The sequence below is a fragment of the Coregonus lavaretus genome (genome assembly GCF_964263955.1).
Source record: "Coregonus lavaretus genome assembly, contig: HAP1_SCAFFOLD_875, whole genome shotgun sequence".
Taxonomy (NCBI): Eukaryota; Metazoa; Chordata; class Actinopteri; order Salmoniformes; family Salmonidae; genus Coregonus; species Coregonus lavaretus.
Window position 1 is genome coordinate 83866 of NW_028157683.1, and position 19605 is coordinate 103470.

Here is a 19605-nt window from a genome sequence, read left to right on the forward strand (position 1 = left end):
ATGGAGTTCAGCGTCATGGAGTTCAGCGTCATGGAGTTCAGCGTCATGGAGTTCAGCGTCATGGAGTTCAGCGTCATGGAGTTCAGCGTCATGGAGTTCAGCCTCATGGAGTTCAGCGTAATGGAGTTCAGCCTCATGGAGTTCAGCGTCATGGAGTTCAGCCTCATGGAGTTCAGCGTCATGGAGTTCAGCGTCATGGAGTTCAGCGTCATGGAGTTCAGCGTCATGGAGTTCAGCGTCATGGAGTTCAGCCTCATGGAGTTCAGCGTCATGGAGTTCAGCCTCATGGAGTTCAGCGTCATGGAGTTCAGCGTCATGGAGTTCAGCGTCATGGAGTTCAGCGTCATGGAGTTCAGCGTAATGGAGTTCAGCCTCATGGAGTTCAGCGTCATGGAGTTCAGCGTAATGGAGTTCAGCCTCATGGAGTTCAGCGTCATGGAGTTCAGCGTCATGGAGTTCAGCCTCATGGAGTTCAGCGTAATGGAGTTCAGCCTCATGGAGTTCAGCGTCATGGAGTTCAGCGTCATGGAGTTCAGCGTCATGGAGTTCAGCGTCATGGAGTTCAGCGTCATGGAGTTCAGCGTCATGGAGTTCAGCGTCATGGAGTTCAAATTAACACTTACAGTGGGGAGAACAAGTATTTGATACACTGCCGATTTTGCAGGTTTTCCTACTTACAAAGCATGTAGAGGTCTGTAATTTTTATCATCGGTACACTTCAACTGTGAGAGACGGAATCTAAAACAAAAATCCAGAAAATCACATTGTATGATTTTTAAGTAATTAATTTTCATTTTATTGCATGACATAAGTATTTGATACATCAGAAAAGCAGAACTTAATATTTGGTACAGAAACCTTTGTTTGCAATTACAGAGATCATACGTTTCCTGTAGGTCTTGACCAGGTTTGCACACACTGCAGCAGGGATTTTGGCCCACTCCTCATTTTTACATTTACATTTTTAGTCATTTAGCAGACGCTCTTATCCAGAGCGACTTACAGGAGCAATTAGGGTTAAGTGCCTTGCTCAAGGGCACATCGACAGATTTTTCACCTAGTCGGCTCTGGGATTAGAACCAGCGACCTTTCGGTTACTGGCACAACGCTCTTACCCACTAAGCTACCTGCCGCCCCATACAGACCTTCTCCAGATCCTTCAGGTTTCGGGGCTGTCACTGGGCAATACAGACTTTCAGCTCCCTCCTAAGATTTTCTATTGTGTTCAGGTCTGGAGACTGGCTAGGCCACTCCAGGACCTTGAGATGCTTCTTACGGAGCCACTCCTTAGTTGCCCTGGCTGTGTGTTTCGGGTCGTTGTCATGCTGGAAGACCCAGCCACGACCCATCTTCAATGCTCTTACTGAGGGAAGGAGGTTGTTGGCCAAGATCTCGCGATACATGGCCCCATCCATCCTCCCCTCAATACGATGCAGTCGTCCTGTCCCCTTTGCAGAAAAGCATCCCCAAAGAATGATGTTTCATTTACATTTACATTTTAGTCATTTAGCAGACGCTCTTATCCAGAGCGAGTTTCCACCTCCATGCTTCACGGTTGGGATGGTGTTCTTGGGGTTGTACTCATCCTTCTTCTTCCTCCAAACACGGCGAGTGGAGTTTAGACCAAAAAGCTATATTTTTGTCTCATCAGACCACATGACCTTCTCCCATTCCTCCTCTGGATCATCCAGATGGTCATTGGCAAACTTCAGACGGGCCTGGACATGCGCTGGCTTGAGCAGGGGGACCTTGCGTGCGCTGCAGGATTTTAATCCATGACGGCGTAGTGTGTTACTAATGGTTTTCTTTGAGACTGTGGTCCCAGCTCTCTTCAGGTCATTGACCAGGTCCTGCCGTGTAGTTCTGGGCTGATCCCTCACCTTCCTCATGATCATTGATGCCCCACGAGGTGAGATCTTGCATGGAGCCCCAGACCGAGGGTGATTGACCGTCATCTTGAACTTCTTCCATTTTCTAATAATTGCGCCAACAGTTGTTGCCTTCTCACCAAGCTGCTTGCCTATTGTCCTGTAGCCCATCCCAGCCTTGTGCAGGTCTACAATTTTATCCCTGATGTCCTTACACAGCTCTCTGGTCTTGGCCATTGTGGAGAGGTTGGAGTCTGTTTGATTGAGTGTGTGGACAGGTGTCTTTTATACAGGTAACGAGTTCAAACAGGTGCAGTTAATACAGGTAATGAGTGGAGAACAGGAGGGCTTCTTAAAGAAAAAATAACAGGTCTGTGAGAGCCGGAATTCTTACTGGTTGGTAGGTGATCAAATACTTATGTCATGCAATAAAATGCAAATGAATTACTTAAAAATCATACAATGTGATTATCTGGATTTTTGTTTTAGATTCTGTCTCTCACAGTTGAAGTGTCCCTATGATAAAAATGACAGACCTCTACATGCTTTGTAAGTAGGAAAACCTGCAAAATCGGCAGTGTATCAAATACTTGTTCTCCCCACTGTATATATTGGTAACGATGGTAGTTTTTGTTGTTTTATTTTCACCTAGTCTTCCCTCTATCCTGCACAGATGATTTTGATAGTGATAGTCTTATAATTGGATCTATAATGATATGGGGTAAATCTATGTGAAAGTCAACGTTCACCGGCAGAAAGAGACGTTTGTTGTTCGTTGTTGCCGAGTGGGTAGTAGTTGCTAGGGGACTACTTTTCATTAAATCTCAGCAAACATGCCTCAACCTGTTCTCTTGTCTGTCCCCATCCATATCCATTGCCCCCTGATGACAACTTGCCTCGCCCTATTCCCTTTATAGTGCACTACTATTGACCAGGGCCCATGGGGCTGCCATGAATAGGGTGCCATTTGGGCTGAAGCGCTGTTACTTTCTCAAGTCTCAACCCAGGCAAGCCAACTGACTGAAGTTAAACATTTAAGGCTGTCGTTATGCCATTGGAGCGCTGAAGAGACCTTTGAATGAGATTAAAATCAGGTTTTGATTTGTGTGGGCTGACGTGTTTTTGGTTTGCTGTGATTGTAGTTATTTCAACCCTGTTTTGTTTTTAAACCTTACGCCACCTGACAAGCCTCCCATCTAGTACTTACCCCACCTGACAAGCCTCCCATCTAGTACTTACCCCACCTGACAAGCCTCCCATCTAGGGGTGTAACGATCCATCTACTACATCGATGTATCGATTTATATTCTTATGATCCAACCAGTGGCGGCTCCTGAAAAAATTCTCAGGGGGGGCAATTTTTCTGATGATTTAGGTGACCTACACACATTTTAAAAAAGATATGTCCAGCAACAACATGAAGACAGGGGCAGCATATAAGTCAATACCAGAAGCATTTATTGACTGATCTCAAAAGTGTTGGCTTACCAGGGTTGGTGGAGCCCTCAGTTTCATCTTTGCCTCGCAAAGCTAAGTCAAACACTCCGCAAAACTTCACACACTGGATTAGCCGGCTGAGGATGTGGCGGTTCTTGCTAATGTCGTAGTAAATATATTTGTTATAGTGAATATGGAATATGATATGTTGAGTAAAATGTTGTGCTAAGATCTATTTAGGTCAGGAGCTGGTTATAAGTTCTGTTCCTATCCAATAACAATGGACAAAAGGGTCCTATCTTGTCAGCCTTGTCAGTTTCAGTTCTCCAGTAAACTTGTGATTATCAACACTAACCTCATCGTTGTGGCGGCGGACAGCTAGCCTGTATCCCTCATCCAGTTGAGTGGGAATGTTCACTCTCCCCAAAGCAGACAATCTCAAACAGCTATCCATGTGGGTCTTTGACAGCTCATGTTTCTTAATCTTTCCTGAAAGATGGTGCATGTCCGTTACACACCAGTCGCTGTCCAAGCGGTGCTGTCTGCCGTGCCGCCTTCAGGGTGAAAGAGTAAGCAGGGGGTAGCAGAAGACTGCATTAGCTACATCGCAGCCTGCTAGCCAGGTTTTTCGTTCGTACCAATTTTTGGAAAATCCTCGGGTGTAGGACTTCCCCCCTTTAGTAGAAACCTGTTGAATTATTAAATTTGGTCTGGGAGGTCCTAATTGTTTCGTTGCCAATTTATCTTCATTTGTTCGCCGACAAAAAGGAACTTCTTTCAAAGACACAATCGAGTTGCACTGAAGCCTAGCCATTTTGATAGTAGTAGTGAATTGATTGACGAGGCTACCCGCTCTTTTCTTAGTTACGTTCATGGTTATGTTACGTATGACGAAAGCGCGTAAGTGCAAGCCCTCAGAAACCCATTGAGATTGTATTGAAAGCTCTGATATTTGAAAAAAATAGATTTTACATGGGAGTCTATGACAGACTTCTGGGCGATTTTCAACCTGACTGAAATCGCCCCAAAAGGGGGGGGGGGCCATTTGAAGCACGACTTTAGCCTGATTGGACATTTAGTGGCACTGTGGCAGATCAGACGTCTAGATTACAACACTGATAACTACTGTTGCCGTGATATAATTGATTAGAAAAAAAATCCCTTCCTTTTCCCGTTTGGCAGTGCGTCGCCCATATCGCCCTATTGAACACACCGCCCCTGGATCCAACTACATCGATCTGTGCTCGGCGAGTTGGCCTTTTGGACAACATATATCAATCTAACATCGTTTTAAAATGTAATAAATCGATTGTATCGATACTAGGAAATAACCCATTGGATTTAAGCACGTCAGACTTTATATGGATGTTTTTTCTTAGCACTTTTAATGATAAAGGCTTTAAACATTACTCGATTCAGTCTGCCTACGAGCCAGAAGCCGACGAGCGAGAAATTATCAAGCCACCATTGCGGTCCAGTGTGTGGAAACACTTTGGCTTTTGCAAAGACAGAGATGTTCTAAATAAGTCGCTCGCTGTTTGTAGGATATGTAAAGGTCAAGTAAAGTACAACGGCAACACGACAAATCTCTCCAACCACCTACTAAGGCGCCATGGGATTTCACACAACACCGACCGTCCAGGCACCTCTTGCAGCGTTCCCGCTGCTACAGCAGCGAAAGGTAAAGTCAACTCTGGAGAAGCCTCAGGTCTCGCCTGCATGTTTAGTCAGAGACTAGGCCAAAACTCAGCTCGGGCGAAAAACATCACGGCAACAATTGCCAAGTTTATCTGCAAAGACATGCGACCCTACAGTGTGGTTGAAAATCCGGGATTCCGTGAAATGATTCAAACATTGGAGCCAAGGTACACAATACCAAGCCGACCACACATCTCAGAAAAGGTTATTCCTGCATTGTACGAAAGTACTAAGAATGATGTGAAACTGTCGCTTTCTCAAGCTGAATGAGTAGCGATAACGACAGATGGCTGGACGTCATGCTCAAATCAAGGGTATGTGACAATTACCTCTCATCACATTGATCCGGAGTGGAAAATGAAGACCTTTGTTCTGCTAACCAGAGTTTTAAATGAAGCCCATACTGGTAAAAATATTGGCGCGTTACTGCGTGAAGCCTGCATGGAGTGGAAAATCTACGACAAGAATCCTGCCATCGTCACAGATAACGCCAGGAATATGATTGTGGCCGGTGCAGAAGCCCAGTTCAGTCCACACATTACCTGCTTCGCACATACACTCAACCTTGCCTCGCAGAAGGGTTTGGGGGTGGACCGTGCTTCCAGGTTGTTGGGGAAAGTGCGAAAAATTGTTGGATATTTTCACCGCAGCCCGATTCCATGTCACACCCTACAGGAAAAACAAACTGATGGATTTACCAAAACATAAACTGATCCAAGACATAATCACCAGATGGAACAGTTCATTCGAAATGCTTGAACGTTTTTTGGAACAACAGCCAGCTATAATGGCAACTCTGATGTCCAAGGATCTACGAAAGGGGGTCACAGATGTAGGCACGCTGAGTGAGAGTGATATTGGCAACATGGATGACATTGTTCAGTTGATGGGTCCTGTCAAAATGGCAACCACTGTGATGTGTGAAGAAGACCAGCCAACTCTCTCTGTAATTGCTCCTCTTCAAGCAAAACTGCTGAAACACCTACAGCCATGCGAAGACGACTCAACCCTGGTTGCAGAGATTAAGAGGGTGATGGCCAGTGACCTCTCCACACGCTACAGAGGCACCCAAGATGCTCTCAACATAGGTAATTAATTTGGAGTCTTAATTAAAATCAACTTGGTTAATATTTTAGGTTATTAGACTGTATTAATTTGTAAAATGCCACACCTTTGCGTTTTCAAGTTTGAATTTGAGTTGTTTTTTCATATGGAAAAGTAAACAAGAAATTCTTAGTTCATGGTGGCTTTACATCATCACTGTGCCACATTTCTTTTAAACATACTAAAGTTTAATCTTCTGATTATTTTGTGTATGAGGAGGTGGTCATCACTTGCAATTTCAGGTCAACTTAATTTAATTATGCAATGAATGCAATATTCTTGTTCTTTAAACAGCATCAGCGTTGGACCCGTGATTTAAAGAACTGCCCTACCTGGAAAAAGAGGACAGAGAACAGGTCTACACAAAACTGGTTTTTGAGGCAGAAGTGTCCCACCAGGTAACTCTTCTCTCCTCTTTCCTCTGCTCTTTTCTCTTCTCCCCTTTCATTTGTCCTCTCTTAAATCTCATCTGTTCTTTATCTTCCTCTAAATTTATGTGTGCAGTATTACAGAACAGAAATTTGAACAGTTCACACATTCTTACATCAATAGATGCAAGCAATGGGAAATCAGGAGGAAGACGAGGGAAGCTCAAGCACAAAGCTGTCAGGATTCAATGAAGAGACCACAGGTGTGTTTCATGTGATACCAATAAAAGATTGTTGTTGTTTTGTATTAATGAGAAACATGACTATATTTTGAAATATATTTCTTATATTGTAGCTCCAAATGAGTCACCTCCTTGTAAGAAGAAAGCCTTAGATGCGCTGTTTGGCGATTCCTTCACCCAAAGAGAAAGAAAATCCACAAGCGAGACAGCCAGAGCAGAGGTGTTAAGGTACCGAGCAAAAGATGCGTTGCCTTTGACTGAAAATGCCATGAAGTGGTGGAGATCTCAGGAGAAAGAGCTACCTGTACTTTCCACCCTTGCTAAACGGTACCTGTGCATTCCAGGCACCAGTGTGCCAGCAGAACGAGTTTTTAGTACTGCTGGCGACATAGTGAACGCACAGAGAAGGGTTCTGCGGCCAGATCATGTTGATCAGTTGATATTTTTGAAAAAAAATCTGTAGTCATTGAAGAGTAGCCTAGTAGGTTACACTTGATCTTTTGTTGAATATTGTTTGTTTATTAAAATGAGAGTAGTAGCAGGTTCATCCACTGCTCATTCAACCTGAAGAAATGTTGGTTGCACTTTATTTTTGATATTAATACTGTATTTGTATTGTAATGTTGAAAAACAAAAGCAGAAGTAGCAGGTAAACCTACTGTTAATTCAACCTGAAGAGATGTTGGTTGCACTTTATTTTTGATATTAATATTGAATATTTTCATGTTGAAAAACAAAAGCAGAAGTAGCAGGTAAACCTACTCTTTATTCAACCTGAAGAGATGTTGGTTGCACTTTATTTTTGATATTAATATTGAATATTTTAATGTTGAAAAACAAAAGCAGAAGTAGCAGGTAAACCTACTGTTGAAATGTTGGTTGCACTTACTGTACTTTTATTGAAAATGTATTGAATATTGAAAATGAGATCAGACAATTTTAACTTCCTGTGAATTCAACCTAAAGTGTTGTTTGCACTTTATTCAAATAAAATGTGAATGCATTTGCCATTCATTGTTGTTTACTTGTTTATTTATATTCATAATTAATTGATACCTGATTCCATTACAAGAAACAGGAATCTAGGAAACTTCACCTGCACTGTCCAGTATCCAGGTATTTATTTCAGTCACACTGGTTGAATTTTTGGCTAAAAGGTTACTGAATCGATTTCAAGTCACTGAATCGTTTCGGATCGTATCGTTCTAAATGAACCAATATCGTCCTTGAATCGTATCGACAACCACGAATCGTGATACAAATCGAATCGTTGTTAAAACGAATCGTTACACCCCTACTCCCATCTAATACTTACCCCACCTGACAAGCATCCCATCTAGTACTTCTAGCCTTCTTTGCTTTTCCCCTCCACTGTGATCTTAGTCTTGGCTGTCATGGCTTTCCCCTCCACAGTGATCTTAGTCTTGGCTGTCATGGCTTTCCCCTCCACAGTGATCTTAGTCTTGGCTTTCCCCTCCACAGTGATCTTAGTCTTGGCTTTCCCCTCCACAGTGATCTTAGTCATGGCTTTCCCCTCCACAGTGATCTTAGTCTTGGCTTTCCCCTCCACAGTGATCTTAGTCTTGGCTGTCATGGCTTTCCCCTCCACAGTGATCTTAGTCTTGGCTTTCCCCTCCACAGTGATCTTAGTCATGGCTTTCCCCTCCACAGTGATCTTAGTCTTGGCTTTCCCCTCCACAGTGATCTTAGTCTTGGCTGTCATGGCTTTCCCCTCCACAGTGATCTTAGTCATGGCTTTCCCCTCCACAGTGATCTTAGTCATGGCTTTCCCCTCCACAGTGATCTTAGTCATGGCTTTCCCCTCCACAGTGATCTTAGTCTTGGCTGTCATGGCTTTCCCCTCCACAGTGATCTTAGTCTTGGCTTTCCCCTCCACAGTGATCTTAGTCATGGCTTTCCCCTCCACAGTGATCTTAGTCTTGGCTGTCATGGCTTTCCCCTCCACAGTGATCTTAGTCTTGGCTTTCCCCTCCACAGTGATCTTAGTCATGGCTTTCCCCTCCACAGTGATCTTAGTCATGGCTTTCCCCTCCACAGTGATCTTAGTCATGGCTTTCCCCTCCACAGTGATCTTAGTCATGGCTTTCCCCTCCACAGTGATCTTAGTCTTGGCTTTCCCCTCCACAGTGATCTTAGTCATGGCTTTCCCCTCCACAGTGATCTTAGTCTTGGCTTTCCCCTCCACTGTGATCTTAGTCTTGGCTGTCATGGCTTTCCCCTCCACAGTGATCTTAGTCTTGGCTTTCCCCTCCACAGTGATCTTAGTCTTGGCTTTCCCCTCCACAGTGATCTTAGTCATGGCTTTCCCCTCCACTGTGATCTTAGTCTTGGCTGTGAGAGGAGCATTAATGTGTCATGTTCTACTAGTGCTGAGGAATACCAGGATTTGTTTTCCCTCTAAGATAAATATTTGATACCTCATATTAAAGATATGTATTTATGGCAACGTCATCAATACACTTGATGTCCGACAAACAACAGTTTTACAACAGAGAGCTCAAACAGACCGGTCCTTCAGTAAAACAAATCGATATTCCTTTGTCCAAGAGGACATCTGCCTTATTTTTCTTTGCTGATGACATTTCGCGCCCTGAACTTATAACAAAAGGCTTGCTAGCTGATGTTCAGTGCTGCCTTGGTTTTGAATTTGGTGGGAGAGCCGAGGCTGGTCGTCTTGCGCTGAACAAATATTATGAAACTCCTGTAAAATCATGAAAGCCCATTGGCTAATCAGGATTGACATACTTTGGGAACAACAACATTGCAGTGAACAGCAATGCAATTTCAAAACCAATGTATGCAATTTCAATTATTTTCTCCAGTTTATAAACACAAATAAACTGGAGAAAATAAGTGAGATAATTACAGCTCTGGTGGACATTCCTGCAGTCAGCATGCCAATTGCACGCTCCCTCAAAACTTGAGAAATCTGTGTCATTGTGTTGTGTGACAAAACTGCACATTTTAGAGTGGCCTTTTATTGTCCCCAGCACAAGGTGCACCTGTGTAATGATCACGCTGTTTAATCAGCTTCTTGATATGCCACACCTGTCAGGTGGATGGATTATCTTGGCAAAGGAGAAATGCTCGCTAACAGGGATGTAACCACATTTGTGAACAAAATTCTAGAGAAATAAGCTTTTTGTGCGAATGGAACATTTCTGGGATCTTTTATTTAAGCGCATGAAACATGGGATCAACACTTTCCATGTAGTTCAGTATAGATCATTCTAAGAAACAGCAACAGCCTAGTGCGTTTCTGTTGAGAGAGAGGTGGGAAATGCAGTCAGTGTGTTACACTGGACCATAATAAGATCTGGGCCGGAGTTTCACATTCCACATGCGGAGCCCATTAGGAGTGAGGCAGGGCACACTGTTTCTATTTGATTCCCCTTCACACCAGACAGAGGGAGCAGAGGCTTCTCTCACATGATGGTCTTCCTTTTAGACAAATCCCCCAACAAAGCATCCAATATTGTTTCATTGTAAAATGTCTTTCCCCGCAGAAGGGAAAGGTGTGTGGGGATACAGATCCATCTGTCCTACCAATAAGAGTTTCACCATAAATACATTGTAGAGGAGGTAAAGGTATGGACATATCTTTAATAATGTCCTCCGACACATTGAGTAAATGTGCATCTACATAAGCTGGATACATTCAGATTTCTAAATTGATATTTACATTCAGATTTTGACTGGATAACAGAGCTAGTCAAACTGACACTGTGGTTTTCTAATAGCTCAACTAGTATAATCCCTGTGCTAGCCTTATTGGTCAATCAACCTCAGCAAAGTGGCAAACATAGATGAAATCTACTCAAGCTGCAAGAGGCCTAATGTGAAGTAGCCACTGAAGTGGAATGATGCCTATACAGGTTATAAGTGTTCTCTCTTGCTGTCTAGCTAGTTAGAGTGGACGCTGGTGGCCATCTCCCCGTGCTTGTTCTTGGCTCTGCAGATGTATCTTCCAAAGTCGATGGTCTCCAGGTCATCGACGGCCATGACGCTCTGGAAGACGCGGGTGGTGTGTCTCACAAGCTGAAGAGACGAAACACCAAGGTCAAGCATCACTGAGAAATGGTGACATCCAGTTTACCTGGCCAGGATAAGTCCATGTGAAGCTGACGTCCATCTCTGGCTCTCCCAGGACAGTACAGGTGATGTTGATGTTGTCTCCTCCCCTTGAAGAGGAAAGGGACGCTTCAATGGTAACGTATGATGGGCCACTAGGCACTGCCAACAGAGTTAAGGAAGGACAAACCACATTTATTATAGGATATCTATTGGACAAACAATGTTATTGACCAAGTGCTGTCCAGATGGCTACGTGGTTACAGCTGTCACTGACTGTTTTAGGATAGAACACATTTCTAGTGGACAGTAAGGATTGGAAACATACTTCCTTGGTCGACTTCCACCTAAACCTTAATACTGGTCTCTCCGCCTTCCTGTCAAAACTGAAGTGAGAGATTGATATCACCAGGGCCCAGTTTTTCAAAAGGTATCTGATCGGATTTCGGCAATCGGATAGGATTAAATGCATAGAAATAGAATGAATAGCATTGACTTGAATGGGATTCTATTTCTATGGATTTAATCCTATCCGATTGCCAAAATCCTATCAGATAACCTTTTAAAAACTGGGCCCTGAACCACAGTGTTTCCATTTCATAAATTCACCACTGATCCATCCCACTTAAAGCAGCCAAAATGGGTCCATGTTTCCACTGCCGTAGGCACAGGTCCACTTAAACAAAGTGTGCTCTTGTGTCATGGAGCAACTGCCTTTTATTTATCACCCTAATAATATCATGTAATTTTATTGGACTAAATGCAGTTTGTATGTGCTGCCCTGCCCTGATCCATTTAAATAATAGACAGTGCGTTTCCCTCAAAATATATGTGTCATGGAGCAACTGCCTTTTATTTATCACCCTAATAATATACTGTATTTTTATTGGACTAAATGCAGTTTGTATGTGCTGTCCTAACCTGATCAAATTAAATAATAGACAGTGCATTTCCCTGAAAATATAGGCAGTACATTCAGCCTTTGTTTTTAGTCGGTTCATTAAGTTGCATGGAAATACGAATCACTGATACATTTTGTTCATGTCTTTATATAGTGTACCAAGAGTTGTTCACTCGCTTACAGCCATACCATCCTGAATACACCCGATCTCGTCTGATCTCGGAATTTAAGCAGGATTGGGTCTGGTTAGTACTTGGATGGGAGACCGCCTGGTAATACCAGGTGCTGTAAGCTTTTTGTCCCAGTAGAGCGTGCTCTTGTGTCATGGAGCAACTGCCTTTTATTTATCACCCTAATAATATCATGTATTTTATTGGACTAAATGCAGTTTGTATGTGCTGCCCTGCCCTGATCAAATTAAATAATAGTCAGTGCGTTTCCCTCAAAATACATGTGTCTGTCTCGGTCTGCTTTTGCAAAGTGTCATGCTCTTTGGAATAAAACCAGCAGGTCAACCATGGCTCATGAAACAGTGGAACGTGAATGCAAGCTGCTGTTTCTCCGACCCAATCAGACACGCTGGAGCTCCCTGTTCCTCGCTGTAGAAAGGATTGTGCGCATTCACCGAGAGCAAGGAAACAAGCAATTCGCAATGTCTGCACAGCATTAAAGATAAAGATGTAAGTTGACAAAATTTATATTTTGTTTTAAAAGAATAATAAAAATTAATAAGCCTTGCTGATTAATGGATGAATCCACTTGTCTCAAGTAACTAAGTTTTCTTTGCATGGTGGTGTGACAATTGTGGATGACTTGAATGAAATAATTTAACTAATTTATTTTATTATTTTTTTATTTGTGTATTTAACAGCTACCCCCCCCCCCCCCAGGAGGACCATGTGGTCATGTTAACCCTGTACCCCCATTTCTACACAGTTTTGATTAGGTTTTAGTAATTTCAATGTCGATTTTAAGATTGTTTATCTCCCCAAAAAGCAAATAAAAAATACATAGAAGATAAATTAATACACATACTAAATACTCAAATCTCCAGCGGGGATGGAATGGGCCCCCTGGTCTAAAGCTACAGTCAGTCTGACATGCATCTGAGATTCGACAACCGGCAATTAAATTAGGTTCGTACATATGATAAAATTGACCATGCAGACTTTCGCTTTTCTGCAGCTATGGACTGTAGGAAGGTGGGGAAAAAAAACAATGTCTGTTAAACTTGCAATATGTAAATGTTTGTGCAACCTGACCAAATGCACATAGAAATCTGAGTTATAGATCTGTCGTTCTCATTGAAAGCAAGTCTAAGAAGCGGTAGAGATCTTCTATGTGCGCTTTTTCTATGCTCCCCGTAGATGGTACAATGGTTCTCTACACTATACTGGCTTGTTTTGTCATATAAACTGAAATTAGGCAAACTATTAGAATTTTAGCATCCAGGAAATGGCGGAGCGATTTCTGCATATTGCGCCTTTTCAAAGGTACAGGTATCTAAGTGTTGTGTTGTGGTCAGGTCTGGACGTGGCAGCGGTCACTAAGATGGTGATGGAGAACATCAGAGAGAGAGACACTGAGGAGTTCGCTCATCATGACCTCACCCCTGCACTGGACACTGGCACCTCAGTGGTACGAAACACACACACTGGCACCTCACCGCTACGAAGGAGAAACACCAACACCATGTGGTCATGTTAACCCTGTACCTCCCTACCCCCCCCCCCCCCAGGAGGACCATGTGGTCATGTTAACCCTGTACCTCCCTACCCCCCCCCCCCCCCCCCAGGAGGACCATGTGGTCATGTTAACCCTGTACCTCCCTACCCCCCCCCCCCCAGGAGGACCATGTGGTCATGTTAACCCTGTACCTCCCTACCCCCCCCCAGGAGGACCATGTGGTCATGTTAACCCTGTACCTCCCTACCCCCCCCCCCCAGGAGGACCATGTGGTCATGTTAACCCTGTACCTCCCTACCCCCCCCAGGAGGACCATGTGGTCATGTTAACCCTGTACCCCCCCCCCCCCCCCCCAGGAGGACCATGTGGTCATGTTAACCCTGTACCTCCCTACCCCCCCCCCAGGAGGACCATGTGGTCATGTTAACCCTGTACCTCCCTACCCCCCCCCAGGAGGACCATGTGGTCATGTTAACCCTGTACCTCCCTACCCCCCCCCCCCCCCCAGGAGGACCATGTGGTCATGTTAACCCTGTACCCCCCTACCCCCCCCCCCCAGGAGGACCATGTGGTCATGTTAACCCTGTACCTCCCTACCCCCCCCCCCCCAGGAGGACCATGTGGTCATGTTAACCCTGTACCTCCCTACCCCCCCCCAGGAGGACCATGTGGTCATGTTAACCCTGTACCTCCCTACCCCCCCCCCCCCAGGAGGACCATGTGGTCATGTTAACCCTGTACCTCCCTACCCCCCCCCCCCCAGGAGGACCATGTGGTCATGTTAACCCTGTACCTCCCTACCCCCCCCCCCCCCCAGGAGGACCATGTGGTCATGTTAACCCTGTACCTCCCTACCCCCCCCCCCAGGAGGACCATGTGGTCATGTTAACCCTGTACCTCCCTACCCCCCCCAGGAGGACCATGTGGTCATGTTAACCCTGTACCTCCCTACCCCCCCCCCCAGGAGGACCATGTGGTCATGTTAACCCTGTACCTCCCTACCCCCCCCCCCCCCAGGAGGACCATGTGGTCATGTTAACCCTGTACCTCCCTACCCCCCCCAGGAGGACCATGTGGTCATGTTAACCCTGTACCTCCCTACCCCCCCCCCCCCCCCAGGAGGACCATGTGGTCATGTTAACCCTGTACCCCCCTACCCCCCCCCCCCAGGAGGACCATGTGGTCATGTTAACCCTGTACCTCCCTACCCCCCCCCCCAGGAGGACCATGTGGTCATGTTAACCCTGTACCTCCCTACCCCCCCCCCCCAGGAGGACCATGTGGTCATGTTAACCCTGTACCTCCCTACCACCCCAGGAGGACCATGTGGTCATGTTAACCCTGTACCCCCTCCCCCCCCCCCAGGAGGACCATGTGGTCATGTTAACCCTGTACCCCCCCCCCCCCCAGGAGGACCATGTGGTCATGTTAACCCTGTACCTCCCTACCCCCCCCCCCCCCCAGGAGGACCATGTGGTCATGTTAACCCTGTACCCCCCTACCCCCCCCCCCCCCAGGAGGACCATGTGGTCATGTTAACCCTGTACCTCCCTACCCCCCCCCCCAGGAGGACCATGTGGTCATGTTAACCCTGTACCTCCCTACCCCCCCCCCCCCAGGAGGACCATGTGGTCATGTTAACCCTGTACCTCCCTACCCCCCCCAGGAGGACCATGTGGTCATGTTAACCCTGTACCTCCCTACCCCCCCCAGGAGGACCATGTGGTCATGTTAACCCTGTACCTCCCTACCCCCCCCCCCCCCAGGAGGACCATGTGGTCATGTTAACCCTGTACCTCCCTACCCCCCCCCCCCCCCCCAGGAGGACCATGTGGTCATGTTAACCCTGTACCTCCCTACCCCCCCCCCCCCCCCCAGGAGGACCATGTGGTCATGTTAACCCTGTACCTCCCTACCCCCCCCCCCCCAGGAGGACCATGTGGTCATGTTAACCCTGTACCTCCCTACCCCCCCCCCCCCCTCCAGGAGGACCATGTGGTCATGTTAACCCTGTACCTCCCTACCCCCCCCCCCCCCCCCCAGGAGGACCATGTGGTCATGTTAACCCTGTACCTCCCTACCCCCCCCCCCCCAGGAGGACCATGTGGTCATGTTAACCCTGTACCTCCCTACCCCCCCCCAGGAGGACCATGTGGTCATGTTAACCCTGTACCTCCCTACCCCCCCCCCCCCAGGAGGACCATGTGGTCATGTTAACCCTGTACCTCCCTACCCCCCCCCCCCCAGGAGGACCATGTGGTCATGTTAACCCTGTACCTCCCTACCCCCCCCCCCCCCCAGGAGGACCATGTGGTCATGTTAACCCTGTACCTCCCTACCCCCCCCCCCAGGAGGACCATGTGGTCATGTTAACCCTGTACCTCCCTACCCCCCCCAGGAGGACCATGTGGTCATGTTAACCCTGTACCTCCCTACCCCCCCCCCCCAGGAGGACCATGTGGTCATGTTAACCCTGTACCTCCCTACCCCCCCCCCCCCAGGAGGACCATGTGGTCATGTTAACCCTGTACCTCCCTACCCCCCCCAGGAGGACCATGTGGTCATGTTAACCCTGTACCTCCCTACCCCCCCCCCCCCCCCCCCCCCCCAGGAGGACCATGTGGTCATGTTAACCCTGTACCTCCCTACCCCCCCCCCCCAGGAGGACCATGTGGTCATGTTAACCCTGTACCCCCCCCCCCCCCCAGGAGGACCATGTGGTCATGTTAACCCTGTACCTCCCTACCCCCCCCAGGAGGACCATGTGGTCATGTTAACCCTGTACCTCCCTACCCCCCCCCCCCCCAGGAGGACCATGTGGTCATGTTAACCCTGTACCTCCCTACCCCCCCCCCCCCCCCAGGAGGACCATGTGGTCATGTTAACCCTGTACCCCCCTACCCCCCCCCCCCCCAGGAGGACCATGTGGTTATGTTAACCCTGTACCTCCCTACCCCCCCCCCCAGGAGGACCATGTGGTCATGTTAACCCTGTACCTCCCTACCCCCCCCCCCCAGGAGGACCATGTGGTCATGTTAACCCTGTACCTCCCTACCCCCCCCAGGAGGACCATGTGGTCATGTTAACCCTGTACCTCCCTACCCCCCCCAGGAGGACCATGTGGTCATGTTAACCCTGTACCCCCCTACCCCCCCCCCCCCAGGAGGACCATGTGGTCATGTTAACCCTGTACCTCCCTACCCCCCCCAGGAGGACCATGTGGTCATGTTAACCCTGTACCTCCCTACCCCCCCCAGGAGGACCACGTGGTCATGTTAACCCTGTACCTCCCTACCCCCCCCCCCCAGGAGGACCATGTGGTCATGTTAACCCTGTACCTCCCTCCCCCCCCCAGGAGGACCATGTGGTCATGTTAACCCTGTACCTCCCTACCCCCCCCAGGAGGACCATGTGGTCATGTTAACCCTGTACCTCCCCCCCCCCCCCCAGGAGGACCATGTGGTCATGTTAACCCTGTACCTCCCTACCCCCCCCAGGAGGACCATGTGGTCATGTTAACCCTGTACCTCCCTACCCCCCCCAGGAGGACCATGTGGTCATGTTAACCCTGTACCCCCCCCCCCCCCCCAGGAGGACCATGTGGTCATGTTAACCCTGTACCCCCCCCCCCCCCCCCCCCAGGAGGACCATGTGGTCATGTTAACCCTGTACCTCCCTACCCCCCCCCCAGGAGGACCATGTGGTCATGTTAACCCTGTACCCCCCCCCCCCCCCAGGAGGACCATGTGGTCATGTTAACCCTGTACCTCCCTACCCCCCCCAGGAGGACCATGTGGTCATGTTAACCCTGTACCTCCCTACCCCCCCCAGGAGGACCATGTGGTCATGTTAACCCTGTACCTCCCTACCCCCCCCAGGAGGACCATGTGGTCATGTTAACCCTGTACCTCCCTACCCCCCCCCCCCCCCCCAGGAGGACCATGTGGTCATGTTAACCCTGTACCTCCCTACCCCCCCCCCCCCAGGAGGACCATGTGGTCATGTTAACCCTGTACCTCCCCCCCCCCCCCCCAGGAGGACCATGTGGTCATGTTAACCCTGTACCTCCCTACCCCCCCCCCCCCAGGAGGACCATGTGGTCATGTTAACCCTGTACCTCCCCCCCCCCCAGGAGGACCATGTGGTCATGTTAACCCTGTACCTCCCTACCCCCCCCCCCCAGGAGGACCATGTGGTCATGTTAACCCTGTACCTCCCCCCCCCCCCCCAGGAGGACCATGTGGTCATGTTAACCCTGTACCTCCCTACCCCCCCCAGGAGGACCATGTGGTCATGTTAACCCTGTACCTCCCTACCCCCCCCCCCCAGGAGGACCATGTGGTCATGTTAACCCTGTACCTCCCTACCCCCCCCAGGAGGACCATGTGGTCATGTTAACCCTGTACCTCCCTACCCCCCCCAGGAGGACCATGTGGTCATGTTAACCCTGTACCTCCCTACCCCCCCCCCAGGAGGACCATGTGGTCATGTTAACCCTGTACCTCCCAACCCCCCCCCCAGGAGGACCATGTGGTCATGTTAACCCTGTACCTCCCTACCCCCCCCCCCCAGGAGGACCATGTGGTCATGTTAACCCTGTACCTCCCTACCCCCCCCAGGAGGACCATGTGGTCATGTTAACCCTGTACCTCCCTACCCCCCCCCCCCCAGGAGGACCATGTGGTCATGTTAACCCTGTACCTCCCTACCCCCCCCAGGAGGACCATGTGGTCATGTTAACCCTGTACCTCCCTACCCCCCCCAGGAGGACCATGTGGTCATGTTAACCCTGTACCTCCCTACCCCCCCCCCCAGGAGGACCATGTGGTCATGTTAACCCTGTACCTCCCTACCCCCCCCAGGAGGACCATGTGGTCATGTTAACCCTGTACCTCCCTACCCCCCCCAGGAGGACCATGTGGTCATGTTAACCCTGTACCTCCCTACCCCCCCCAGGAGGACCATGTGGTCATGTTAACCCTGTACCTCCCTACCCCCCCCAGGAGGACCATGTGGTCATGTTAACCCTGTACCTCCCTACCCCCCCCAGGAGGACCATGTGGTCATGTTAACCCTGTACCTCCCTACCCCCCCCCCCAGGAGGACCATGTGGTCATGTTAACCCTGTACCTCCCTACCCCCCCCAGGAGGACCATGTGGTCATGTTAACCCTGTACCTCCCTACCCCCCCCAGGAGGACCATGTGGTCATGTTAACCCTGTACCTCCCTACCCCCCCCAGGAGGACCATGTGGTCATGTTAACCCTGTACCTCCCTACCCCCCCCAGGAGGACCATGTGGTCATGTTAACCCTGTACCTCCCTACCCCCCCCAGGAGGACCATGTGGTCATGTTAACCCTGTACCCCCCCCCCCCCCCCAGGAGGACCATGTGGTCATGTTAACCCTGTACCTCCCTACCCCCCCCAGGAGGACCATGTGGTCATGTTAACCCTGTACCCCCCTACCCCCCCCAGGAGGACCATGTGGTCATGTTAACCCTGTACCTCCCTACCCCCCCCAGGAGGACCATGTGGTCATGTTAACCCTGTACCTCCCCCCCCCCCCCCCAGGAGGACCATGTGGTCATGTTAACCCTGTACCTCCCTACCCCCCCCAGGAGGACCATGTGGTCATGTTAACCCTGTACCTCCCTACCCCCCCCAGGAGGACCATGTGGTCATGTTAACCCTGTACCTCCCTACCCCCCCCAGGAGGACCATGTGGTCATGTTAACCCTGTACCCCCCCCCCCCCCCCCAGGAGGACCATGTGTACATGTTAACCCTGTACCCCCCCCCCCCCCCCCCCCAGGAGGACCATGTGGTCATGTTAACCCTGTACCTCCCTACCCCCCCCCCAGGAGGACCATGTGGTCATGTTAACCCTGTACCCCCCCCCCCCCAGGAGGACCATGTGGTCATGTTAACCCTGTACCTCCCTACCCCCCCCAGGAGGACCATGTGGTCATGTTAACCCTGTACCTCCCTACCCCCCCCAGGAGGACCATGTGGTCATGTTAACCCTGTACCTCCCTACCCCCCCCAGGAGGACCATGTGGTCATGTTAACCCTGTACCCCCCCCCCCCCCCCAGGAGGACCATGTGTACATGTTAACCCTGTACCCCCCCCCCCCCCCCCCCAGGAGGACCATGTGGTCATGTTAACCCTGTACCTCCCTACCCCCCCCCCAGGAGGACCATGTGGTCAT

General features: G+C 49.2%; 1 protein-coding gene and 1 long non-coding RNA gene across 2 annotated transcripts; one reads left to right on the forward strand and one right to left on the reverse strand.

The window, feature by feature from the left end:
- Positions 1-2436: 2436 nt before the first annotated feature.
- Positions 2437-8651, reverse strand: LOC311125073 (uncharacterized protein). The gene is made up of 2 exons (XM_084199145.1): positions 8038-8651; positions 2437-3112 (listed from the first exon to the last, which is right to left on the reverse strand). The coding sequence occupies exon 1, from the start codon at positions 8627-8629 to the stop codon at positions 8063-8065; it is 567 nt and encodes a 188-aa protein (XP_084055271.1). The 5' UTR covers positions 8630-8651; the 3' UTR covers positions 2437-3112; positions 8038-8062.
- LOC311125072 lies at positions 5877-7727 on the forward strand. Its single transcript, XR_014612834.1, has 4 exons — positions 5877-6091; positions 6402-6505; positions 6660-6738; positions 6831-7727. It is a non-coding gene; the product is annotated as an uncharacterized lncRNA (long non-coding RNA).
- Positions 8652-19605: the final 10954 nt, after the last annotated feature.

What these genes read in the sequence shown, in the direction of transcription:
- LOC311125073 (XM_084199145.1), bottom strand. Translation starts at nt 8,629, where the DNA reads ATGACTAAGATCACTGTGGAGGGGAAAGCCAAGACTAAGATCACTGTG.